The sequence below is a fragment of the Eriocheir sinensis genome, chromosome 34, assembly GCF_024679095.1.
Source record: "Eriocheir sinensis breed Jianghai 21 chromosome 34, ASM2467909v1, whole genome shotgun sequence".
NCBI classification, from domain to species: Eukaryota; Metazoa; Arthropoda; class Malacostraca; order Decapoda; family Varunidae; genus Eriocheir; species Eriocheir sinensis.
The window spans coordinates 6461002-6486737 of record NC_066542.1 but is presented as its reverse complement, the minus strand read 5'-3'; the positions used below and the strand labels follow the sequence as shown (position 1 = coordinate 6486737).

General features: G+C 39.1%; 2 protein-coding genes across 9 annotated transcripts in view; both read left to right on the top strand.

Annotated features, from left to right (window-relative positions):
• LOC127006977 (inositol 1,4,5-trisphosphate receptor type 1-like) overlaps positions 1-16859 on the top strand; it is an 86656-nt gene extending 69797 nt beyond the window's left edge. For all 8 annotated transcript variants that reach the window (XM_050877415.1, XM_050877414.1, XM_050877416.1 and 5 more), the window contains 14 exons: positions 112-308; positions 543-644; positions 1067-1204; positions 1660-1852; positions 2148-2270; positions 2375-2547; positions 2839-3003; positions 3119-3305; positions 3701-3856; positions 5896-6050; positions 6198-6363; positions 6513-6673; positions 6928-7089; positions 8394-16859. In XM_050877415.1, the coding sequence (XP_050733372.1) occupies positions 112-308; positions 543-644; positions 1067-1204; positions 1660-1852; positions 2148-2270; positions 2375-2547; positions 2839-3003; positions 3119-3305; positions 3701-3856; positions 5896-6050; positions 6198-6363; positions 6513-6673; positions 6928-7089; positions 8394-8510 (2195 nt within the window). In that variant the 3' untranslated portion in view covers positions 8511-16859. The remainder of the gene's footprint in view (positions 1-111; positions 309-542; positions 645-1066; positions 1205-1659; positions 1853-2147; positions 2271-2374; positions 2548-2838; positions 3004-3118; positions 3306-3700; positions 3857-5895; positions 6051-6197; positions 6364-6512; positions 6674-6927; positions 7090-8393) is intronic.
• Positions 16860-20326: 3467 nt separating this feature from the next.
• On the top strand, positions 20327-25632 carry LOC127006975 (nucleoside diphosphate kinase B-like). Its single transcript, XM_050877407.1, has 3 exons — positions 20327-20579; positions 22822-23036; positions 25358-25632. Exons 1-3 carry the CDS (start codon positions 20394-20396, stop codon positions 25473-25475), a joined length of 519 nt encoding a protein of 172 aa, XP_050733364.1. The 5' UTR covers positions 20327-20393; the 3' UTR covers positions 25476-25632.
• Positions 25633-25736: the final 104 nt, after the last annotated feature.

Below are 25736 nucleotides of genomic sequence, written 5' to 3'. Positions count from 1 at the left end.
GCTCTGCAACTGTTACTTACCATTCACATGCCATATCCGTTCTTCAATAGATGTATATATTTTATGTACTTTTTCCCCTCCACTCATTACATTTTCCCTTCATCCCTCCAGCTACTCATGAGAGCAATGGTCTGCACATCATCACTGCTCTCATTCTGAGCGACATCAACCCTTTGGCCAAAACCCGGATGGACCTGGTTCTGGAGCTGAAAAACAATGCTTCTAAGCTGCTGCTGGCCATCATGGAATCCAGGGCAGATTCAGAAAATGCTGAAAGGATCCTCCAAAGCATGCACATAGACCAGCTGGTAAGCCTTGCAAATATATTCATACCTAGTGCATGATAGTTTAGTTAAATGATAATGTTGTCCTGTCTCCATTTTCACCTATAACCAATCACTCCCACAAGTTTGTTTCACAGTGGAAAGACACAATATATAGACATTTTTTTGCTTCAGTATCAGACATTCTTGGCAGGACTAAGTCTTCATGATGTTTTACTTTGCCTGATGATCAAGGAGTTTGTATTATCTGTTTTGCAGCTGGATGTGGTGAGCACCCTCTACCACCAGGAAAGTGTTGATGATGATGAATTCTTTGAAGAAGGAGCCTCTGAGAGCGATGATGGTGTCTCTCCAAAAGAGGTGAGTTCTTCCTAACCCCTTCACTGTGGATTTCCTACAAGAAGACATCACTAAGGTACAGAAATGGAACAAAAAGTGGCTGTTACAATTCAATGAAGAAGAATGTAAAGTCATGCACCTTGGAAGGGGAAATCCAGCATACCAATACCACATGGGAAACACTCCACTATCCACCACAGAGGCAGATAAAGACCTGGAAGTATATGTTACCAGGCTACCAGTGATAGCGAAATCCGTGCCAGTTGCAGCAGAGGGGTTAAAATATTTTATCACTTCAATCATTTCAGTGGTTGGTTAATTTCTGTTACACTGTTCCCAGATATTCTTTCTCCCAAACTGAGGGTTTAAGGAAAGTGTGGAAGGGCAAAAGTGACTGGCCTTGTTGATCTACATTGTCTAAAGATTACTCTCATCTTTGACAGGTGGGACACAACATCTACATTCTGTGTCATCAGCTGGCCAAACACCACAAGGGCCTGGAGGAACAGCTCACCAAGAGTGCAAATGAAAAATTAAGCAATGCACTCACTCACTACAGAAAAAACACAGCTCAGATTGAGGTATGACAGCATGAAGTGCCATGATATGGTTGTGATTAGAAATAAATGATATTGTAATCCATTAATCACCTGTGAGTTTAAGAATTTAAAATTATCATTATTAGGTGGTTATCAATGGATATGTAGTAAATGTTTCAGTTAGTGAGGTCACATCTAATTTATAATTCTTGGCATATTTTGGCTAGAAATTAAATTGGCATCAGTAAACTAAGTTCTATTCTAAATAGTTTGATTATAAGGCATTTATTCTTTTGCTATATACTTTCATATGAGCATTTTTTGTTATTTTAGTATCACGTAACGTTCTCTAGTCTTACATCTTGCAAAGGTTGAATAAGTTCACTGTAGTGGGACTCCACAAACCCTGGCCCACATTTCACCCACTTTGACTGTGAAAAATTGCCCACTGATCAGCACTTAGTCTGCAGACGCTAATATTCTTAACTCAAATACAGATTGTACGGCATGACCGCACTATGGAGCAGATTGTGTTCCCCATCCCTGAAATCTGTAATTACTTGACCCGTGAAACCAAACAGCGAGTCTACAATACTGCTGAGAGGGATGAGCAAGGAACGAAGGTCACCGATTTCTTTGAAAAGTGCAATGACATGTTCATAGAAATGCAGTGGCAGAAGAAACTCAAAGGTAAGTGTTGAATGAAAGGTTAGAACAGTAATTTCAAAAACAGTTTTCATTTTTAAGAGCAGCTGCAATTGTATCAACTGTGGGACCTTTCTTTGGTGGTACCAGTAATGAGGATGCAGTTCATGCCAGTGTCAATCAGGAGAAATAATAATTAATGCTTGAATGATAGATGTGTAACGTGGCCTTATTTTGATTGGGACTATTTTGATTCACTACTCTGCCATAAATGTAAAAGTTTTTGGTGATGGTGATAAATACTGTTTCAGTATTGATATATTCCTTATTCTCCCCACAGGCCAGGCAGTACTCTCCACCATTAGCAATTATATGTCCCTCTGGAGCCGGTTGCTCTTCCTCCTTGCTCTCATGAACAACCTAATTGTGGCCTTTTTCTACCCTTACACCAACCACCTACCAAGTGAGTTTCATTTTACCACTATCTGCAGTAAATTCTTCTCATCTTGAATTTTAGGTATACTGTGAACCACGAGTTTGAGAATAAATATACACCATCTTTTGCAGGTATAAACAGTCATCTCAACGGCCTCCTCTGGGTAGCTCTTATCATCATGCTGGCAATTGTTGTAAGCTTTCAAAAGAAGATATTAATGTACCTCCTGGGTTGTGTCTCCATAATGCGCCTCATCTTCTCAGTTGGGCCGGAGCCAACCCTCTGGCTCCTTGGTAGCGCAAATGTAAGTCCTCTTTCCATTTGTTTGATTGTCTCTCTCCCTCTTTTTGCCTACCTTTATGTGTTTATTTTACTATTTACAGTAAGGTCTCGCATATAACATTCGCATCTAACAACACAATTGGACCTCCACCCATATTCCAGTTTAACAAGGAAGTTTTGAATCTAATGAAACTGTCCCAGGTGTACAGTTCAAGTAACCGTCACCTTGGCTGAGTGTGACGTTATTGTTGTCCACCCTCCCTTCACACTGCCTCTCCCAGGCTTCTACCTTTAACTTTTTTCAACTGGCTAGGTGCTGTTGAAGGGGATTCATCTCGTCAGTCTCATGGGCAATAAAGGAACTTTTGCCAAGCGGTTAGACCAGCAGGTGACCGATGGAGAGTTGCTGTACCACATCATATACTTGGTGTTCTGTGTCCTCGGACTGTCAGTTCACCCCTTCTGCTACTCTGTTCTAGTAAGTGTCTCCTACCACTAGGTCAATAAAGTATGACAGCTATAGGTGGCTTTATGACTTTTTGTGCTGGATTGTTTCTCTCTTAAATGTCTCATCACCTCTTCTATCACTTCAGTTGTTTGATGTGGTGTATCGGGAAGAGACGCTCCTCAATGTGATTCGCTCTGTGACGCGGAATGGTTGGTCCATCGTCCTGACGGCAGCGCTGGCTCTGATCCTGGTGTATCTGTTCTCCATCATTGGCTACATGTTCTTCAAGAATGACTTTGTTGTTGATGTATCAGACAATGAAGTTGACTGGGGTGAGTTGTTAAATAAATAAATAAATAAATAAATAATAATAATAATAATAATAATAATAATAATAATAATAATAAGCCTAAAGAAACTGGAAGCCTTTTCATGCTGAAACAGATTTTATTTAATTTATTTTACTGTCAAGCAATATTTATTGAATACAGTACTTTAAATGCATTGTATGATTATTATTGAGAATGCTGAATAAAATTAAATATAATTTTGAGAATTGTAGCCATCACTATAGTTCCGGATAATATAATTTACTTGTCTTTTAACTTACTAATTTCTCTATTGAAAAATTAAAAGAAGCATCTTGTATATTTCTTCATTAAAATAATATTCTATGGTAACAATAAAGTATATGTTTCACTGACTCAAGTCTTGTGGCTCTCAACAGACCTTGTAAAGCGGCACATAACTGAACGCGTGGAGCACTACGCGCACGTGAGCACACGTGGGGTGGAGTCACATGGAGTACGAACAGCCAAGGAGGAGGCCTGTGAGATAGGAAAGGATTGCTCTGAGGAAGATGACTCTGCTGTTCTCTGCAATGGTAAGGAAAAATTTGAATAGCCTTGCCATGTTTAGTCATTGAAAGTAACAGTTGCTCTCATTATATGATGCATATGAATTATGCAGTGAGGGGTCATTCATTAAATTTTTTTATGAAAATAATTTCCATCACCATAAAACAGGTACATTTAAATTGATTGTGACACTGCTGGAAGGCAAGCTGGAGTCTGTGCTCAGTATATTCATGTACAATACCCTCTCGAGTTTCGCGATCCTCGAGTTTAGTGCTTAGTCCTAAATTCTTACCATCACGACTTTCGTGCATTACCGCCGCGAGTTTCGCGTTCCTTTGACATGTACGGGTCACGTCTACCTACCGTCGGCTATGGGCAACCGCGGTTGCCCGTATGCCCAACTGGGAGCGAGTTGTTGGTTGTCCGTATGAATGGAAAACGGTTGTGAGTACGAGCGTGGGTACCGAACGGCTGCATGTAAACAAACAGACGACGGCAGTGGCTGAGGAGTGAGGAGCAGTGGCAGATGGCCCACCAAGAGATTCGTTAAATGAACTGGCAGAGCTGCTTTGCTTACTACTTGATTAACAAGATAAGAGAACACCCCGTGCTGGGGAACCACAGTCCAAAAAACTTTTTTCTCAAATCTGTGAAAATTGTAGATCTCCCAGTGATGTTTTCCTCTTCTTCTTCTTTTGACCAGTAATGCATGGTAGAGACGGTGAAAAGTAACCGTGGAAAATAGCAAAAGGTCATAGAAAACCAAAATCAGGGAAAGAAAAGAACAGAAAAACACCTAAGTTCAGGGTGAAGTGTATAAGTGCGCACTGTGAAGTACATAAGGGCCGCTTTCACAGTCACTGTTTGTTTTGATCGTTACCAATGGCGGCGATCGACGCTATAGTTTTCCACGTGAAATTGGCCTATGGGGTAGTGGTAGCTGCAGAGAAAGCGACAGGTGTTGAGAGTGTGTGGTAAGGTGCGGGGCGAGGCTAACTCCGCAGCCGCCACGAGGTGCCGTTGTAAAGGCAATACCTCCGACACCATCACATCACATCACTACCCATCGGCCAGTTTCACGTGGAAATACTAGAGTGGCGATCGCCGCCATTGGTAACGATCAATACAAACAAAATGACTGTGAAAGCGGCCCTAAGTGCATGTTGTGAAGTATAAATGTATGGAGAAGAAGGACCTAAGAAGCGATACAAAGCATTACAGGTCAAAAGAAGAAGAAGGTCCACTATACACTGGCCAGTGTTGTGAGAAATATCTCCCTGATGAAATTAGTCATTCTGCTGTCCACCACACATGTGTGCTGTGGGAATACACAGCATTAAAAGTGTTAATTTGCCTGGATTTATTCTTTTTTGTTCGTTTGTGGTCTTTGTGAGCGATGAGGGAAATATGGAAGCAGTAAGCAAGTTGAACCTCTCTGCGAGCTATTTTGCGATTGCGGTGGCAGTTTATGTTCAATAGGCATTGAAAAGTCAATCATGATGTTAATGATTTGATGATATATAACAAAGAGTTAGCAGATTATACCATAACACACAGAAAGCTACCAGAAGCTATAGGTTTGTCCAACTGTACCACGGGTGACCGCGAGCAACCACCCTTACATTAGCAGACGACACCACGTGGATCACAAGCGTGTATTCAGAACTGCCAGCCAATTGTAAGGCAGCTGCCTTCAACTGCGGCTCCAGAACGACCTGTTCTCACTTCCATTTTCTGCCTATTACCAAGGTACGTATTTTGATATAACAAGAGTAAAGTCGAAAAAAAATTGTGATAACAAGGGAGTCAAGTCGAAAAAAAAAAGTAATTTTTTTCCACGGGCCGGAACCAATAAGCGCTTTTTCATGTATTTCAATACCTCGAGTTTAGCGCTATACCTTCGGAATGAAGCAAGCGTGAAACTCGAGAGGGTACTGTAATTTGTAAATAAGACAATGCTTGGAACATGCTCTGATTTGTGGTAGAAATGAGGTGCTCTGCTTTAGAGGGTTGTAATCTGCCACCCCTAATTCTAACTCAAAAGGGATTTACTGTATTTTGCTAGTGGTGGACAGCATCACAAAAGAAGTGATGAAGGAAGTGGAGGATACCAAGGAGGAGGCTTGTTCCACTCTCCTTATGTGCATTGTTACTACACTGAACCACGGCCTGCGCAGTGGTGGAGGCATTGGAGAAAAACTGCGACCCCCATCCATACAGGTAAGAAAGGCATCTAGCAAAGGCTGTCTTACTCAAGATCATCTGTAAAAGGTTTTATTTTTCTTGCTTACAGTATTTTTAGGGGGTATGAACAGAAATGGAATGCTTACTCACCATGTTTTCCTTGTTTTTATTGCATTGGTGCAGGAGAACCTGTTTGCTGCAAGAGTCATCTATGACTTGCTGTTCTTCTTCGTGGTTATCATCATAGTCCTGAACCTTATTTTTGGTGTCATCATCGACACCTTTGCTGACCTCAGGAGCGAGAAACAAAACTCTGAGGAAATACTTAAAAACTCTTGTTTTATCTGTGGTAGGTTTAAAAAATGGTTGAAATTATGAAAAAAATATTTTGTGCAACATTTCCTTCTGATCAAGTAAGAGTGAAAGGACAAGCGAGTATGTGTGCATTACAGATATCATTCTGAAGCATCTATCTATCATGTTAATTCTCTCTTGCAGGTCTGACAAGGGCCAGTTTTGACAATAAGGCTGTGAACTTTGAAGAACACATTACACATGAGCACAACATGTGGCATTACCTGTATTTTTATGTGCAAGTCAATGTCAAGGATCCTACTGAGTTCACTGGTCCAGAGAGCTATGTGTACACACTAGTCAAGGTTGGTCAACACTTGTCATTACCCGTACTATGAGGGATCCAATAATCCTATAGATGATTTATTATTATTATTATCAAGATTGAAATCCTCAAGTTTTAACCAACTTAACTGTGCAGAAATAGCTCAACAATTATAATTCTACATCTTTCCCCACTTAGTTCCAATGGCATGGATCCTAATGGATGCAATGGTTAGTATAGAGTAAGATATTAGTTTTCCTAAGTCATGCATTGCTTATGTTCATTCCTTTTCAGGAAAAAGATTTAAACTGGTTTCCAAGAATGCGAGCTATGTCCTTAAGCATTGGGGAAACAGAAGGAGAGATGAATGAAGTGAGGCTGCTCAACACAAAACTGGACCGGACTCAGAAATTGGTGGACAGTCTTGTGGAGCAGCTGTCAGAGCTCAAAGAGGAAGTGAGTAATCTGAATTATATTAAGGCACCCATCAGTTATCAAATTCAATGATGAGTAAAGCACCAGCTCTTTCTACACAGTATAACATATGCTTCACTTACTTGCCGCCTCTGCCCCTGATGGTATCCCCGACCAAACCCCCACACAACTACCCTATTCATCTCAAACAAAATGATGACAACACCTTCATCGACTTGTCCAACACCACAAGGGAAAATAATTATATTAAATGAAAAAGAATAAATAAATAGTCACTATCAACTTTATAATAATTTCATTAGAGATGAAATGCAGGTATTTGGTATGCAACCAATACCATTAACAAAGTCTCAGATCAATTAATGTCAGCCATTAACCCTTTCTTTCACTACTGAATATAACAAGTTTTAATCCATAAACTCAACATAATCATCATTTATTATATATAAAAATATGCAAAATTAAATGTTGCACATAAAGAAACAAATTAATTGATAATTTTGAGATGGATGACGAGAAATTTGCATTATGTGTAGATCACATGCATCTGCTGAATTGTGTTTCCTTATATTAGTTGTGATAAACAAATAGATTTGTGGAGAAAAGTGGAGGAGAGGGAAGGGAAGGACACAGATGTAAGATCATGGAAAATATCCCACTGATTCACAGGCAATACACACAGATTTGACAGAGGAGGTAGGAAGAAAGAAAGAAATAGAACAGACACAGCGGGATGGGTGTAAGGGGAAAGCAGGGATGGGAGGCTGCAGCTCCCTCGCGAGCCTGCGTCCCAGAGCCGAGGTGGTGGTGAGACAATGCACTAGCTAGCCACTTGGCAACTCAAGGGAAGAGAAACTCCACACATCTTACACTGTAGGGAGACACGTGGAATGGAGACAAAACAAGGCGAACAGCTTCTCTTCCTGTGAGATGCAAAGCAGCGAGATGCTTTTAGAACACACAGCCAATCAGCGGCCGAGATAACAATACCGACGCTCTGATTGGCTGAGTCGATACGTACAGCCATTCTGTCTTGACGCGTGAGATTTAAACTCATAAACAATGCTGCGGAATGCCGCGAAATGGCGAAAATATACGCGATATCAAAATTAATAGGTCTTACAGAAAAAAAACGCAAATACCGGGACCGTGAAAACTGAACCGCGATATCACAGGGGTTTACTGTATATGCATCCTTGTGTTGAAGGGGTTAAACATAGAATACATAGCAAGAAACATCACATTCACGTTTGCCGGGAGTACATTTAGGCTGATATAGCAATACAAGAAATTATTTTCCCTCATCATTCTCCATTATATTCCAGATGACAAAGCAGCAGAAATACCGCAATCGCCGTGGCTTACTGGGGCCAGCGAGTACCTACAACCCCCACCAGTATCCCCAGGGAGGAGCCATGGACCTGATCACCCAGTATCCGTAATCATCTTGTTCATTCTCACCAGTGATGTCACATACTCAAATACTCCGTTTATATTAACATTCTCTCTCTCTCTCTCTCTAACACACACACACACCAATAAAGTAACATCATTACACTTTACATTATCAACTTATCAGTATAAAGTGTTTCCATTTTTTTACTCAACTTGTACACACATGTACTTGATATGTGGTCTTCCAGTTCCAATACACCATAAACTTAAAATTAATGACATCATCAAAACTATAATCCCTTATTACCCAAGTGCTCAAACTGCTGAAATGAATTTGAAGTGGAGAACTTTACATAGTGATGCTCATACTTGAAGCATGCATATAAATTAATAATGCTTAAAAGGTTTTTCTGATTTCAGCAAAATATGATACAAAACACAATACTATTCATGCAGTTGCATTTATGTAGTTATGAATGTATGATGACTAAAATTATGTTTTTATAGATGTATTTTGCCATACACCTTATGGAATACAAATGTACATAAGTTTATTCATATTTATTAGTATAAATTTTGCTTGGAAACCCTCCAAATCCAATTTAAATACAGATTTCTTTGAGTAATTAGCAATATAAATATTGATAGCTGGTTTGCTTTCCCAACTACTGATGTGATAATTCAGCAAGAAATTCAAATATGAAGCAAAACCTTCTGTGTGCAGCCCTGAAATGAAATGAAAATACTACCTAGAGTCCTGTTAATGTTTACATTGGGTGGTTTTATTTGTGAATTCATTAATGTTTATTTATTTATATCAACAGATTGTGTGATGTTCATTTATGTTGTAGTAAAGTGACAAGTAGCTAGGGTAATGAAGAATGCTTGTTATACTACTACAAATAGAGTAATGCCTTTAGAAAAATTATCTATTATATATATGTGATATATATATTATATATATCACATGTATGAGCTTGGTGTTTCTGAATAACACACCAGTTGTTCATAACATCAAATACAGCCAGCAGGATCAATAAGATGGAACAGTCACAGCCAAGAGATGAGTATATAGCAAGGTTCAAGTGGTCTGGATCATCACAAAATCTAGTTCTTTAAGGATTAACTCTCAATATCTCAAACAATACCCTATGCTGCTGAGTGTGATCTTGATACATGATCATGCACAGCATACTTCAGCTGCTAACTGATACTTCCTTGACCATACAAGATATGAAATTGTCTTGATTGAAACTTTTGACAAGGGGCAAGAAACTAAAAGTTCAGGTAATATATATGTATATATATAAAAAAAAAAAGGCTTTCAAACTGAGTGTATCTACCAGCTTGAGTATGGGGCCTTTGAAAAACTGAGATATGACGTTGAGAAATTCATGTAGCTACTCTAGAATGAAGTGACTGGTCACCTACCTAGCCATTATCTTGCCACAATATTATGAAATATAAATTGTGAAAAAGTATAATTAAACTTTAGGTGTCTTGCTTTACTTGAATTTTATCAAGATGCTTCTGAATCATCATAATTTTTCATTTTGTTTCCACAGTTTTGGTCTCATACAATCACCCATGCATGTGATGATCAGTTGATCTCAATGTCTCGGAAGCATTTACCAGATACGCTTACTAGCACATTTATTTGTGATTTTACTATTGACATACATCTTGAATTTAATAATAAAAGATAGATGATTCTTTTTTTTTTTTTACTAAAAGCTGCTGTGAAATTATTAGATTGATATGGCAAAAAATTACAGTCGTACCATAACATAAGCTGGGGTTAGGTAACTTACACCTATGGGTTTGAAAATCCACAGATATTTGCTGCCCCCCTTCAAATATCTTTTCTTCTCTTTATGCGCTGGTCAAAGCATCAGTAGACTTTTCTTGCGGGATCTAGTTGTCAGCCCCAGCTTGTTAATGGCATGGGCAACTTTTGAATTCGTGACTTTGCGTGGGCAAATGGGGTGCAAGTCCCACAGTAATCACAAGGTGTGTGGGGTGGGGTGCGGTGAGACGCGAGAGGTTTGAGTGGCCACTAAAATGTTCAAGAAAACCCATAGGTATCCAAATCTTTAACTTGTTAATATCCACAGGCTACCTCGCGTATATTTAAAACCATAAATGTTAAATCCATGGAGGTTAAGGTACGACTGTATAGCTGTGAAGCACATGACTCCCGCAAAGAAGGAAACATGTTAGTTGTTGACAGACACCAGCCAGGTGTGTACAGAATGTTTATAGTGTCTAGCAGTAATAAATGAGGTATAAAAATATTTTATAAAGCCAGAGACAAAAGTGATAGTATGTTTTTAAAAGATCAAGTATAATATATATCAGAGCAACATAGGTCAAGTTTTAAACTCAGTGAATTCTAAGATACTTAGAAAAGTCATGTAAATTGTTTATTTTGTACTTTATTGATTTATCAACTAGACTTCTGTTTAGGCTGTAATCTCTTCAACTTTAGATGAAATATTAACCCCTAAAATTAGTATCCATGCAATAGTCAAGTGCTTAAATGTGTGTGTGTGTGTGTGTGTGTGCGCACAGTAAACCCTCCATAAATCGGACTAAACAGGGGAGAGACCTTATCTTAAATAGCCGAAAATACGAAATCCGAGTTTTAAAATAAGTTATCCGAACAAGGCTGTTCAGGAGTTGACCAGTGATTCTGGTCATCTTTGCATAAAAGATTAAGACACCACAGGGATGCTTTAGTAAAGCAGGGCCATGTAAATATAAATTTATACCCTGTAGAGTTCTGTCTTATGTCACAGGGCGGCAAGGGCGGTTGTAAACAAAGCACGGAACAGAAAAGTATGGGGCTCATCAAGCACGTCAGGAAAGCTTGTGTTGGAGTTGCATCTAGTGTACAGAAATCTAAGCAATTGTTCAATTTGAAAATAAATATAACAATTCCCTGTGTGTGTGTATAGGATCATAAAACAAAATCAACTGATGAGTGACTGCATTCCTCTTGCACTATGTCAATGAGGGCTCAGGAGGGACATGAAAGAAAGGCAGCCTTTGTTTTGAGATGACGTGGTCCGGACTTGCGCCAAATCCCAGGGTATAGACCAGATCTTCGACTAATATACAACATCCATCCAACCACTGTCTGGATATGTGCTGTATATCATACATTTTGGTTCATTTATGGATATGTGTCTGGAGTCCTGAAAGGGTCTGATTTATAGAGTTTACTGTATGTATATATGTGTGAAACTTTAAATGTAAATTAGATTAAATTTTATCATAATTAAAAAAAAATGTATGTATTTGCTGTTTTAACCTGCTGCACCATATGATTTTCAACTTTTAGCAATACTAATTACTAAAAATAATTTTTTCCTCAACACAACTCACATCATTCATCAGCATGCCACCCCTTTCTCTCTACGTTATGTCTTAGTAGCCAAATCTGTATGCTGGAGCACCATCATTGATGTATGCCATTATTCCTTGATACCTTTTAGTAAAACTAATCTCAGATGAATCTATTTTTTGTTCGACATCGTGATTAAAAAGTATACAAATTTTAACCTATATTCATGATTTACAGTTCACATCATAAATACAGGCTGGATCCCCAATCTGCTATACATTAATGACAAAACACAATACCCACCAGTTCTTTAGGGTATTAAGCACTAATGCATTATCAGCCATTAAGTAAAGTCAAGTTCTGCAGCTTGCAGCCATCACACATCTTCAGTGCTAGGGCTAGGCAGGTACTGTTCATTTCAATGCCGTGAGTTCTAGCAAGGCAGTAGTACTGGTAGCAGCGATGCCAGTACAGGTACTGTGGAGTTGGAAGCAAAAGCATGCAGCACAGCAAGGTATATCTCGGTACTAACAACTGCCAGCAGTTGGTGTCAATACCAACACAGGAGTGAGTGAGGCCTGTGCCATGTTGGCTTTGACAATCTCCGTACCAGCTAGGTCTACCAGAATGGCTGTGGTACAGGCCCCAAAAGGGGTTTCATCAACAAGTATCTCACTAACATTGTACGCAAGCAGCACGAAGCAACTGTAGTGGTTAGGGGCCAATTGTTAGCTCTTTCTTGATAACTGTCATAATCTTGGGGGAAGTCTTCTTTGACTCACCAAAACATGGCTTGACTATGGGCATAATGCCAATGTCATCTTTGAAGTGCCTCACCCATTTCCACACATAATGCTCACAAACACCAACTTGCTCAACAATTTCCTTCATCTGGTGCCCAGTCTCATGCAGTACAATATTCCATGCTATTATTTCAGATGTCAAAGTCTTGCCTAGCCTTGTGCAAGCCAGTGCTACCGTTTCAGTTGTCAAAGACTTTTTTTCTAATAATAGCTGTGGTACAGGCCCCAAAGCTAGAGCAACTTCTGATTGAAGAGAGATGACACTGACCAGCAAGACACATCCACACATCAAGCAAGCTACAATAGCACTGAGGGTGTGTGATGGGTGTGAGCTGGAGGGCATGATGCCACTAATTGCTAATGGCTGGCTTAGTGCATTGATGTAAAAGAAGAAAAGAAGTGGTGCAGAACTGTTTTTTGTCATAGATGTATGCCAGGCTGGGTGCCCTGCATATAACTGTATATGATGGAATAAAAGTCAGTGTTTTCATTCACACCATTGTGTCCTTATATAAAGAAACACCTTTTCTCAAGGTGCCATTTGCATCAATGGTAGGCACACCCTCTATGCATATTCAATCCCTCACATACCAACTCTCTTTAACACTCATCCACTCTATTGATCCATTCCATTAGTATCCCTCTGATATTCCCCTCCTCAATCCTGCCCTCATACACTTTTCAAAGTCAATCATTCATTCTAATCATGTGGCCAAACCATCTCAGAGAGTAATGTTTCACCTTCACAACCACTACTACCTTTGCTGTTACAAAAATGAAGATCAAAGAATCCCCTCAAGCTAGGTAGCTAAGACCATATAACTCTGCTTTGGTTAATAAAGAGTGCTGCCTTTCACTAAAAAGCTGCAGTAAGGTGGGCTTGACCTCACAACCTCTCAGTTGCAAGCTAAACACCAAAACCACTGAGCCACCCAGCTTCTAAATCCATTCCAAAATATTTTCACCACTTTCTCCATCCCATCTTGACACATCATGTACTTCTTACATAGCTCATTTCAACTGGGCATATTTGTGACTGTTGCACTACATTCCACGTTCATGTATCTGATTTAGTATGATGGAAAATTACTGAATTCAAATATGTATGTATAATTTTATATAAATATGGGATGACAGCAAACACTTCCACATTGCATAAATATCCACACAAAAAACAGGATGAATTTATTCATAACCCGTGTGACTCCATCCGCAGGTATTTGACGAAGGTATGCCGTTAATTAGGAGTTAAAAGAGGATATTAATAAAGTTTTTACAATTAATTTCTGCCATGGTGGTGGTGGTGGTAGGGAGGAGGGGGGAATGGGAGTCTATGGCATATTTAGGTGATTATATGATTAATAATATTATATGTATTAATATTATGGGTACGATATTATGAGACTGCTATTATCATTATCACCCCCCCCTCTCTCTTTCTCTCTCTTCTAACATATCTCTATCTCAGTAATGCAATTTCTTAAACCTTTCTTTACATCCATGTTCACACTTCTTCCTTTCATAACTCTTCAGTCCCCCTGCTACCTGTCTGCCCTTCACTGCTCTCACCCTTACCTCTCCTCTGTGCTCCCATATTTATATAGAATTATACATACATATTTGAATTCAGTAATTTTCTCCATCTCTGCCCTAACTCAGTATTGCTTCCTTCAGTTACCCTAATCACTGACCTCTAACAGATCTCAAACACTTGCTTTTCACAGTAATTCCTGAACCTTCCTTCTGTAAATCTGCATGTAATCACAGTCACACAATCTCTCACTTGCCAGTTCCTTCCTCTTTCCTTTTTCCTATTTCCTTTCACTTCCCATTAATCTCTTATCAACATTTCTGCTACTACTGCATTGTGGTTAGAACAATTTAACATTCCTCTCACAATTTCAGCACCCATTGCATTCTGTTCACTCTTTAATCTGCAGTTATACATATTCTATAATCTATCAAAGCTCCTCAATATTAATTTTATACAAGAATCATACATTGATCTTATCCATTTTTTGATTCTTAATTGTTATTCTTGAATTTTTGTAGGATAAAATGTTTCATATATTCATAACTGATTTAGGGTGAAAGTCAGTTAATCCAAATTCCACTTGCCCCAAAATATCTTTAGTCTAAATTTTGAAGACAGAAAATTATAATCTGAAAAATCCAACAACCCAAATTCTTAACTGCAAGAAATCATTCCATGAAAATAATTACAATTGTCTGAATACTGGAATGCAGATTCTGCTGTGTTTTAACTCAACCTAAAATGCCACCCAAACCCAGAAGACCTGGTGAAAGGGTGCAAAGAAAAAAAGTAAGAAAACATAACTGTTATCTGGGATTATGCATAATATATTATAATCTACTGGCTCAACAAAGCAATTAAACTGTCTAAATTGAAAATTTTGTGCATTTATAGTATAGTAGATAAACAAATAGCATATATTGATGTTTGACAGTATTACTCTATATACACATTTATAAGGCATTTATAAGGATTTGCAGCATTCAGTGGTCTAAAAACTAACTGAACAGATGTTGGATAACAACTATTTGGTTTAAAGAACTTTTACTGTAATAACTAATGCAATTTCATTTTGCAGCAAAATGAAATTTCTAAAGCTTCCCTTGTCCCTAGCTGTACTAAATCTACCTTTTAATCTACAAGTTAATTTGAATTCTATAAGATAGTGTCACAATAGACATTTGAAGATGTTTACCCAAGAATGCACGCAGTCAAGATTGCCGTATTAGTATGGATGCCCCATTTCTAAGGTTACTTCAAAATTTATTATGGAAAATAGTTATCTTTTTATCGTTTCCTTCACTACTTTAAACGTGTAATATAACAAGTTCTGGTTTGTCTGCAGAAAATGCTCAATTTTTCGCATATGTATAAATCGTAAAGTTGCATTTTCTTGTAAAGTATTCCATATATTTTGACCAAGAATGGTATTACTTAAGTAGCTTTAAAATACAGTATATATATGTAAAACTGTCATAGAGAAATTATTTTTTGTTCAGGGAAAAAGTAAATTGTTCTGCAAAAAGTCTGTCATAATATTACTTTAGCTTGACTGTGATAATACAGTGTAAGAAGGGATAAAGTGAAACTGGGTAACCGTAAGTGACATAATTTGATTGCACATTCAGTTTGAAATATATGAGTGAAGGGAGATTCTCACATCTTTGTCAAATTTTGCATCAAATGCATTAGAATGTAAAACAAGAAGATTTTTTTTTCAGGAACAACCTCAAATTCAAAACTTACTACAATTTATGAGAAGGTTGCAAATGTCCTCTATTGTATTTTTTCTTCAAATATCTGCAGTTTCACCTCTAAGTAGCATATTCTTTGTATACTTTATGAATCAATGAGGTGGCAAATTGCATCTCTTGTCCTGAACACTAAAGACATGATATAGTTCTCACTTAACATTCTTGCAGACTGGAAAATAACATTTAGTAAATTTGAACTACACATTACCTATCTACCCATACACACACATGTATGTATGTAAGTATGTAAGTGTGTGTGTGTGTGTGTGTGTGTGTGTGTGTGTGTGTGTGTGTGTGTGTGTGTGTGTTAGACCTGTTTTTTGGACCTAGTTCTTGCCAAAACACTAGATCTCTGGAATTAATTTTAAGAAAGAACGTTCAGAGTTTTCTGTGAAAATTTGAGGCCCAATTAGTGAAATATATGTCAACCAAGATTTGTAATAATGCTCATCATAACCACCATGGATGTTTGCCAACTTCAATTTTAAATTTTAACATGCCACACTTTAAAGATTTGAGAAGTAGGAATTTGAGTATATTCATGGTTTGATAAGAAAAATATAGCTAGTTCATATAAAGAATGTAGCACACCTGTGGCATTGGAGGTGACCATATATTTTTACACTATTCAAAATAAACACTTTTGACATTGTTTAATATATATGTTTTTTAAATTATACCCTAGGAAACATTTGTTCATGTGTTCAGCAATGTTTGTAGCAACTTTTGGTGATGTATAAGTTAAATCTTAGGTAAGTAATGTGTGGAGATTATTTAAATACCTATATTTTGAATGTTATTGTTATTGTTATACTAGTATATTTCCCCTGTCAAACATTGAAAGTGGTGTTAGCTCTTTGGCCAGTAGGGCATTATGTGATGTCAGAAAATTCAGAGTATTTGTAATTTTCTTCAGTCTCCCTTTCATGCACTGAGGAAAATATAAAAAGTTTGAATTCTATGTTATTTTCTTCTCCTGTAAATGAAGTATCATAAGGTATGTGTATGCCAACCCGGTCCAACAAATGATGGGTAATCCAATTAATATTTGGTGTAAGTTATTATCATTAATTCAGTTCCCATCATGATAAAGAATGGGGAGAAAAATTCCACAGAAATAGCATAAAGGGAAGAAATTCCACTGAAATGGCATAAACTACACACACAAACACAGGCCAAGATTTTCCCTGCTGCTAAGGAGTGGGATTGGGTGTGTGACGTGTAAAGGTCATAGCAGTACACAGAGATCAACTATTATTGGGTTGCTCTAATCTTGCTGATGATGACGATTCCAGCACGCTATGAGTAAGCATACACACGCACATGCTAATGCCCTTGCTCCGACCTTGGCTATAATCCCCCAAGCAGGCAACACCATGCACGGTATGCCTTTAAAATTATTATTATTATTCATATTTTTCACAAAACAACACACACACAGTTTACCTTTAACCTATATCTACGAACTATGTAAAATTCTTCGACTATCTGAATTCCAAAGTGGAGCACGTCATGACTCGTCTCCCTTAACGCTTAAATCTCCATCTCAGATTTCAATGTTCACCACCAACTTTGGTTTAAATCCTCTCTCGAGAATTAGCCAGGCTGATGAACAAGCCTACAACTTTAGCACTCTTGACCTCCACCTCTAATTCTTCAGCTTATGTTAAACTGCTCTCTCCGTTGGGCTCCTCAGATCACAACCTTAATTATTTCAGCATTCTGTCCTATGTCGCTCCTGTACAGCCTTTGGAGCCGCAGAGCTAGGTGGTTTTGGCATTATGCTTCAGCTCGTGGGATGACCCGAGGACGCGTACTGTATATCAGAGGTGGGCAAGTGCGGTGCTTGGTGCGGTAGTACCGCATCACGAAATAAAGTACCGCACTACCTCAAACTTTCTGAAAATACCGCACTACCGTGGACCGCACTAAAAAATCCTGCGGTACTTTGAAAACTATTGAAGACGACATTTGCAGCGCGGCATGCTCACGGATTTTATTATTATTATTTTTTTTTTTTACAGTGAATCGGACTCAGTTAATCGGTATCAGTCATCAGAATCAGTTATTCAATCATTCTGACTTTTCAGTTATTGTTCAAAATTAAATACTAAATAGACAGACTAAACTACTACACTGCCAGTCGATCGTCTCTAACCCGCGCGCGGTGCCGGCCATTTCAACCCCGGACCTGTCCGTGGTGCCGGCCGATTTTTCATTGTACTATTTTAACCATGTTTCCTTTCTTTGGATGCCAGGATAGGCACTAAAGTATTTTTTTTTTATTTTGACTACCGCTACCGCAGTACCGCACACCGCGTACCGCACTGGGAAAGAAAAAAAATGGGACCGCACCACCGCAACCGACTATTCCGGAAAAAAGTACCGCACTACCGCAACCGCACTACTGATTTTTTCAGTACCGCGCCCACCTCTGCTGTATATGATAGCTGCTTCTAGGTCAAAGAGGTGTATATATTTCAGGTTACCGAGGCACACATTCCACGCCCTTTTCCCACTCCTCATGCTAAAACTTCACAAGAATGATTTTTTCCCCTTTATGGCCTCAATCCTCGAAAGGCCTATGGACCCGACTGAGTGCCTAGCTCCTATCGTCCTAAAAACTGTGCTTCCGTGCTGCCACGTACCCTGCCTGATCAAACTCTCTCGTCTTTGACTTTCAACATTTATCTTTCCTTTCTGTTATACGCTTACATATAGTGGACAGAAATAACGTGTCCAGCTCGCTCTCTACTTTCAGCCTTCTTTTTTACATGAACGTGTCTGAGATGATTTATTGAGATTTCCATGCATAAGCTATATAGTGCTATTACGGATACAAGACACGACATTTTTTTTTCCCATGTATTTCTGGCAGCCAATAAGTTCCAAAGATGACACTCGCGATAGTGGGCTGAGCTGAGCCAAGGTCTAAAGAAAGCTTCGAGACACTTATAATTAATCGTTTATCAGCTGTCACTTGTGAAAACGTTCCGATAAGTAGGCTAACCTCGCAAAATTCTAGATAGTTTATTAATGAAAGGAAAGAAAGGGGAGGTAGGCCTACGGGTCACCAAGCACCTCACTATGATACACGTCTCGGCCTCTAGTCTTTGAAAATGATAAACAGAAAAGCAATACCGAAAAGAACTTCAGATGTTTAGTGCTTTAGCTTAAATACACCGCCATTCGGTTAAGGTTCTCGCGAACATTGGCAACTCCCTCATGTCAAGACAGCAGACTCCACCGTTGCCAGATTGTTGTACTCATCGTATTTACCGGTTTCTGACACGTAACTATTGCCAAGAAACACCAATAATTAACCACTTTAACGATAACTATATAAGCAACCAGTTATTGGGGTGGAGGAGACAGTTTTTGGGTTGGATATCGGCAAACATAAGAGGCTGAGTACGACAAACTGGCAACGTTAGGTCAGCAGCCCAACCAGCGTGACAAGTGACTAATTTCGTACACCTTGCGCCAAAATTGTCGTGCTGAATTATAAACGCGTATACTTGTGGTACACGAACATGTCAGTATAATTAACAGCTATCACATAGTTTTCATCTATATACTCTTTCCTGTAGTTTTCCGAGAGGTTTGAAGGTTATTAGAAGACATTATGACGACATGAATACTTCGTTGAGTAGGAAATGAGATATGGTCGCGGCGTTAATATACCCAATTTAATCTTAACTGTACATTACCTTCTTTACACTTAGATACTTCACTAAGCACTCTTGGTTACTTCGCTGCGCACACTTGCATACTTCACCCTGCACCGATGCTCTAATTTTCTGCTTTAATGATGTCAAGAAAGTACTATAGTATATATCGTTGGGATGTTAAAGATTCGATCATCTTTTGACGTATAACGCTTTGTATCGCTTCTTTATTCTTATGTCCTCCTCCTCTCAGTCCTCTATTCTGTTTATTCACACACTTAATTGCTCTTCAATGGTACTGTATTACTTAACTTTCCTCACTGTAATACACTATAGCATATGTCTTCTTTTGACCTATAACGCTTTGTATCGCTTAATATTATAGGTCTTCAACACTTATTAACAATTATAATAACATGCACTTAAGTTACTTCACAGTGCACACTTATACACTTCACCCTGAACTGATGGATGTTTTTCTGTTCTTTAATTTTCTTCCCCTGACTTTACTTTTATGCCTGGAACCATGGAAGTAGATTGAATTAGTGGAGTCGACATCAGCCCAATTAAGTGAATACGCCCGAGCTGTCATTTTTACGGCCAGGTGTTGTCAGGTCAGGCTCGCTCACCCCCATCTTTTGGCCGTAAATTTGACAGTTCGTCGGCTTCACCTCAATGAATGGGATTAGCGGGCCGTGTCGACTCCACCAATTCTACCTCCATGCCTGGACCTAATTTACCGTATTCAAACAGTAATCATCGTACGTCTGGTCCCGCCGAGTCGAGGTCGTGCCTGCCTCCCTTTCCTCCCTCTCTTTGCGCCCCATGCTGGTGAGCCTCGCCGCCTTGCTCTCGATCCTCGCCCGCACCCTCACACCGCTCTACATCATGGTCCGCGAACGCACCTTCATCGCCGTGAAACCCGATGGCGTCCAGCGAGGGCTCACCGGGGAAATTATCAAGCGCTTCGAGGCTAAGGGATTCAAGTTGGTCGGCATGAAATTTATGCAGGTAGGTGTTAATGTAAGGAAGGAAAAATAATTCATGTATTTTCCTCGCTTGTTTTTCCTTTTCTTTTACTTTCTTCTCTTTTGGTTTTCTTGTTTTAGTATCGTTGTATCTTGTCTTCATTTCTCTTTAAATTGCTTCTTCTTTTCCTTCCTCTTGTACATGCTCCCACCCTCTCATTTCTGACAGCTTGTAACTCTTTGAAGCCAGATACCGTTGAAATGACTCTGGTAGGGCCATTTTGTAGAATTTTTGGTTCCCACGCCTTGTTAAAGCAGAGGTGGCGAAGTGCGGATCAATGTTACCAGCCGGCGGCCAGACGTGCAATGCCGGCCGAGGAAGCCCTAAAAAGCCGGGTTAAAAACAGACTGTGCTGGCGGGCCATAACAATATATAAAATATTACTAGGCCAATAAGAGGATTGGGATATCTGTAGAACACATCCATCCATCTTTTTTGCTATTTTTTTTTTTTTTTTACAGCACAGCAACTAAAGGGCAACAAAAAGATGTAAAGAAATATATATATATATAAAAAAAAGGCCTGCTAACTGTTGCTCTCGTATAGCGGATTAGTATACAGTGGCCAAAAGAGGGGTCAATTTGCCTACAGTGAAATATAAGAAAGTCCCTAAATCCCTGAGCCTCCGCCGTGAAGTGGTTAGCACGTCTAGCTACAAACCCACGGGCATGGGTCTGGGCAGTGAGCACGCAGCCCTCGCAACTGTTTCTCTTTAGGCTTGGTCGAGAAATGAGTATCTGGGATAAACCATATGTTAACACTATTCCTGTGTGCCAGGGTAATGGGTTGATTCCCGCAACAGGATCTTGGGCCAGTGTGATGGAAATGAGCACAAAGGCCTCGCACAGCAACACTGTATATATGTCACTTTTAAAGTAAATTTGAGAAAGATGGCGATAGCAGCAAACGAAATGACCTACTGGCATGGTATGGTGTGCTGATGCTCCTTCCAGCAAAAATGATAAATAAAAAATAAATCCAAACAGTATTGAAGAAACTTAGCATCTATTGTTGAAAACATTTTCGAAATAGTTCATGGCAATGTCCTACGGTACATTTTTTTGTGTGCGTGTTTTGTTTTGACTTGCAAACCAAACCTTTTGGACATTCCAATTTTCAAATCATTTGCAAAGACTTCCAGCAGATCTGACTTGATATATATGCTTTATTAGCTGGGGTGCCTCTCTGTCTCTCCCATCCTCATCCATTTTTGGGGGGCTCCCATTCACCACTACCACCAGCCAGTGGTGAGAAATCATCAGTTAAAGTTTACATTTGTGGTGAAGGCTTTATGGGATCAGATGTGAAGTTTCCCTACTAGTCCATAAGGCTGGCTTATCCCTAATGTGGTGATAACTTTAGTGATGCTTGAGCTTTACACAGCTCAATCAGCTGATGCACTACTAAAATGGTGGCCATCCATGACATTCCCATACATTCCCATCTGCAGCCTTTACTGGAAGATGAGCTTACAAGGTAACCCTGTAATTGAAGCAATATGGCATTCAAGGTTGAACGAGACACAATGTCACTGACAGTGCTAAAAATAAGTGACAGTAGCCACCCTCAGATAGCTGGGGTTGCTGGTACATATATTCGTTTGCCAGGTATCTTTGACTTCTGTTTACACTTGCCGATGTGTAAAGCCAAGTGTTAAATAGTACTGCACTGGGCAGTTATGCACAAGCTGGAGCTCACCTTAAGTTTTGTCCACTTATGGGAAATGGCAACACTGCAGAAAAAACATTCCATGCAGAAAAAACATTCCATTCAGTCTGGGTCAGATCTCACTGGAAGCTTCAAAACAAACTCCAGAGGGATGGGTTGGTCAGAGGTTGACATTCTGGACAAAGAGTTTGCTAGTTTTATGGTGAAAACTGATTCAAGGTCATGGGCAAGAGAGGAAGTAGCATTGTTACATACTATAAGGCTGCAGCCATCTTTGAACTGAGGCTTAGAATATATAAGAAATGTGTGACAAGGATCCTGAACCACAATTTTTTTTTTAGATGAAAAGGAAAACTTTAAAAAGTTTTCAGCACCTCATTTTTTTTTTACTTCTCTGGTGGTGTGTCAGCCATGATGTACATTGCTGCCTACTCTTGTACTGCAGGGATATTGTGAATATGAGATGTTTACTGCTACTAAGAATGATTGCTTGATTGGTGAAAAATTATTGTAGGTTAAAGATTACAGAATACATACAATACGTCCATTTTTACAGGCAACTGAGGACCACCTCAAGAAGCATTATGCCGACCTGGCTGACAAGCCCTTCTACCCTGGCCTCTGCAAATACATGTCATCTGGACCCCTTGTGGCCATGTGTTGGGAGGGAACTGGTGTGGTGAAGACCGCACGTACCATGATGGGAGAAACCAGGCCTGCTGACTCAAAGCCTGGTACTATTCGAGGAGACTTCTGCATTGAAGTTGGGAGGTAAGTTGTTTGACATTATACTTTAGATAATATGTTGAAGACAGTGAGGTTCATGTTTTTTCAAAACATGTTTTAAAGTAGGCAAAGGCTAAAATTTCAAGTATAAAACTAATGCAATGCTTGAATGAATATGGTTTGCATTAAAGCTAGTGGGTACCAGCAGTCTTAGGCCATTCAGATCCTCTATTCTAGCTTATAGGTTGATAAATTTCTTATATAATCATTCGTATCCATTCCCTGTTTTTGTAATATTTTACCAATCAATTTAACTATCATTACACTGAACAACATCTGTGTCCAGGTTAATAAATGCATCTACGGGGAAAACTTGTTTCATGAAATCTTTAAACATTTGTTCTTTTTCACCTTCCAATCATGTCCTGTGGTTGCTCCCCTGTCCTATGCAAAGATATCCTCTGTGTCAATTCCCTTCATTTCCCTGAACACTGTAGTCAGCACTTTTTTTCCCCAAAGAATGGCAGCCACAACCTATCTAATCTTGTATATTCAGTCTGTCAGCCTTGGGATCAAGTTGGTTGCTGATCTTTGTATTCTTTCAATCTTGTTTACAAGTTTAATTTTATGTGGGAAACATACTGCTGCTGCATATTCCAATTAAGGTCAGATCAGAGCCACAAATCATTTTTTCATCTCTGCATCCATGTAGTGAAATGCCAATAAGTCTATCCAACAATCTTATGTTTTTGGGGTGACAAGTCACCCTGGACAAGCACATTCATGTACTTAACCTCCTCTGCTATACTGATAGTCCTATCTCATCAAGTAATTCCTTGACAGCCTTTTAGTACTGTTACCCATTTCCATTTTTTTCCCTTCAACTTTATTTCTATCCCGGCTCAACTCATAAATCCTGTTAAGATCTTTTTTGCATCCTTTTGCAATCCTCTTGAGTTTTTACTTCTTCCATGATCTTCTTATCATCTGCAAACAGGCGTGCAAACTGCTCCGTCATTTCATTGGCAAATCTAAACTGTGTATGCTAGCACAGGGTCCTGTGGCATTGTGGTTTACTTTCCTCCACCTTGACATTGTCCTTTAATACTGTCCCCATCTGTCAGTCTCTATGAAAGTCTCCTGTCCACTCTAGAAAGGTTCCCTTCGGTCCTGTGTGCTCCAACTTTCACATTAATCATGTGGGACACTTTGTTAAATGCCTTTTCCAGGTCTAAATACATACAAAAATCCACCCAACTGTCTTTCTCCCACAATGCATTAAGTGCCATTGAGTAGAAGCTCAACAAGTTGGTGACACTACTTTCTACTTCTGAATCCATATTGGGTCTCCATCAATGCACCCATCTTTTCTAGATAATTTATCAATCTCTTTCACAGTTTAGCAAGCACATAAGTATGTGACACTGGCTTATATAGTTCAGTGGTTGTATCTTATTACTTATTTTATAGAATGGCATTGGATTTGCCTTCTTCCACTCTTGTGGTACTTTACTGTCTTCCAAGGGAGACACTTTTATGCTTGGAGACTTATCTGTCAGTTGACCTCTGCATTCTTTGAGTATCTACATTTATATACAACTGAACTTTAAGGCCTCCTTTGCATCTTGATTGACGTTCACAAGTTTATGCACTTACTTTCTGCTTTCATGTCTTCCAGCTCTTGCTCTTTAGTCACTCCCTTCTGTTCTACAATTTTTTTTTCTCAAAATTCGATTGGAACCTTTTATTCAACCCATCAGCTTGCTTTACTGCATCTGCATAGATCCCTTCACTTTTATTTTATAGATTCTGTGTGTCATTTGCCATTGACATCTACGGGACATTTTAGGTTCCTCCTTATACTTTAATTAAAATCCTTCTTTAAGCCAATGAAGCTTCCTTTCTTGTAATTGTATCTGTCATGTGTATAAATGGTCTTAAACAGCTTTGAGAAACATGGCAGTTGTGTTGGCCTTGGTTCTCAATTTGATATTTCACTCTGCAATGTTATGTAGTAAGTTAGACATGTTTCATTATGGGCTCATGTAGGTGGCATTTTAAGAATTGGGGGTGTAGAGGGTGATGGTTACCCCTGCCCATAGGACTATTGCAACCATGACATTTCTAGTATGTTATGCATGGTGATATTTTAAGCAGAATATCTGAATGGGGGAAACTTGCAGTATATGTCAGGAAATATGGTATACTGTAATATTAGTTGCAGGGCATCATCAGATAAACTTGTTTTCAAATTCAGAATTTTAATTTTCATTAAAATATCAAGCTTATTCAGTCATGATGTTATTATGGCTTTTGTTGTTTAACGTTTCCTATGGTAGATGATTAGCCAATTACTTTGCCCACAGGAACATCATTCATGGTTCAGATTCAGTAGAATCTGCCAACAAGGAGGTTGCTCTGTGGTTCAAGCCAGAGGAACTCTTCAGCTGGACTCAGGCCAATGAGTCCTGGATCTATGAGTAAGGGGCACTGGATTGTGGGGAGGGTTTGTGGAGCTACTGTTCCCAGAGGTGATGTTTGGTGGCTGCATTGATGTGCTGATAGCAAACTACCTTCTGTTAGGGACAGTTGCCACCCCATTTTAGCTTGGGCTATTTGTTTAATAAAAGTCATTGACTACTTCGGCAGTTTTATTATGGGAAGTTCCTTGTAGCTTAGTTGTAATTAGTTAATTAAGTCCTTGGCCAGAAGGCACAATACCCTCCCATAGTGTTTAAAATGCAT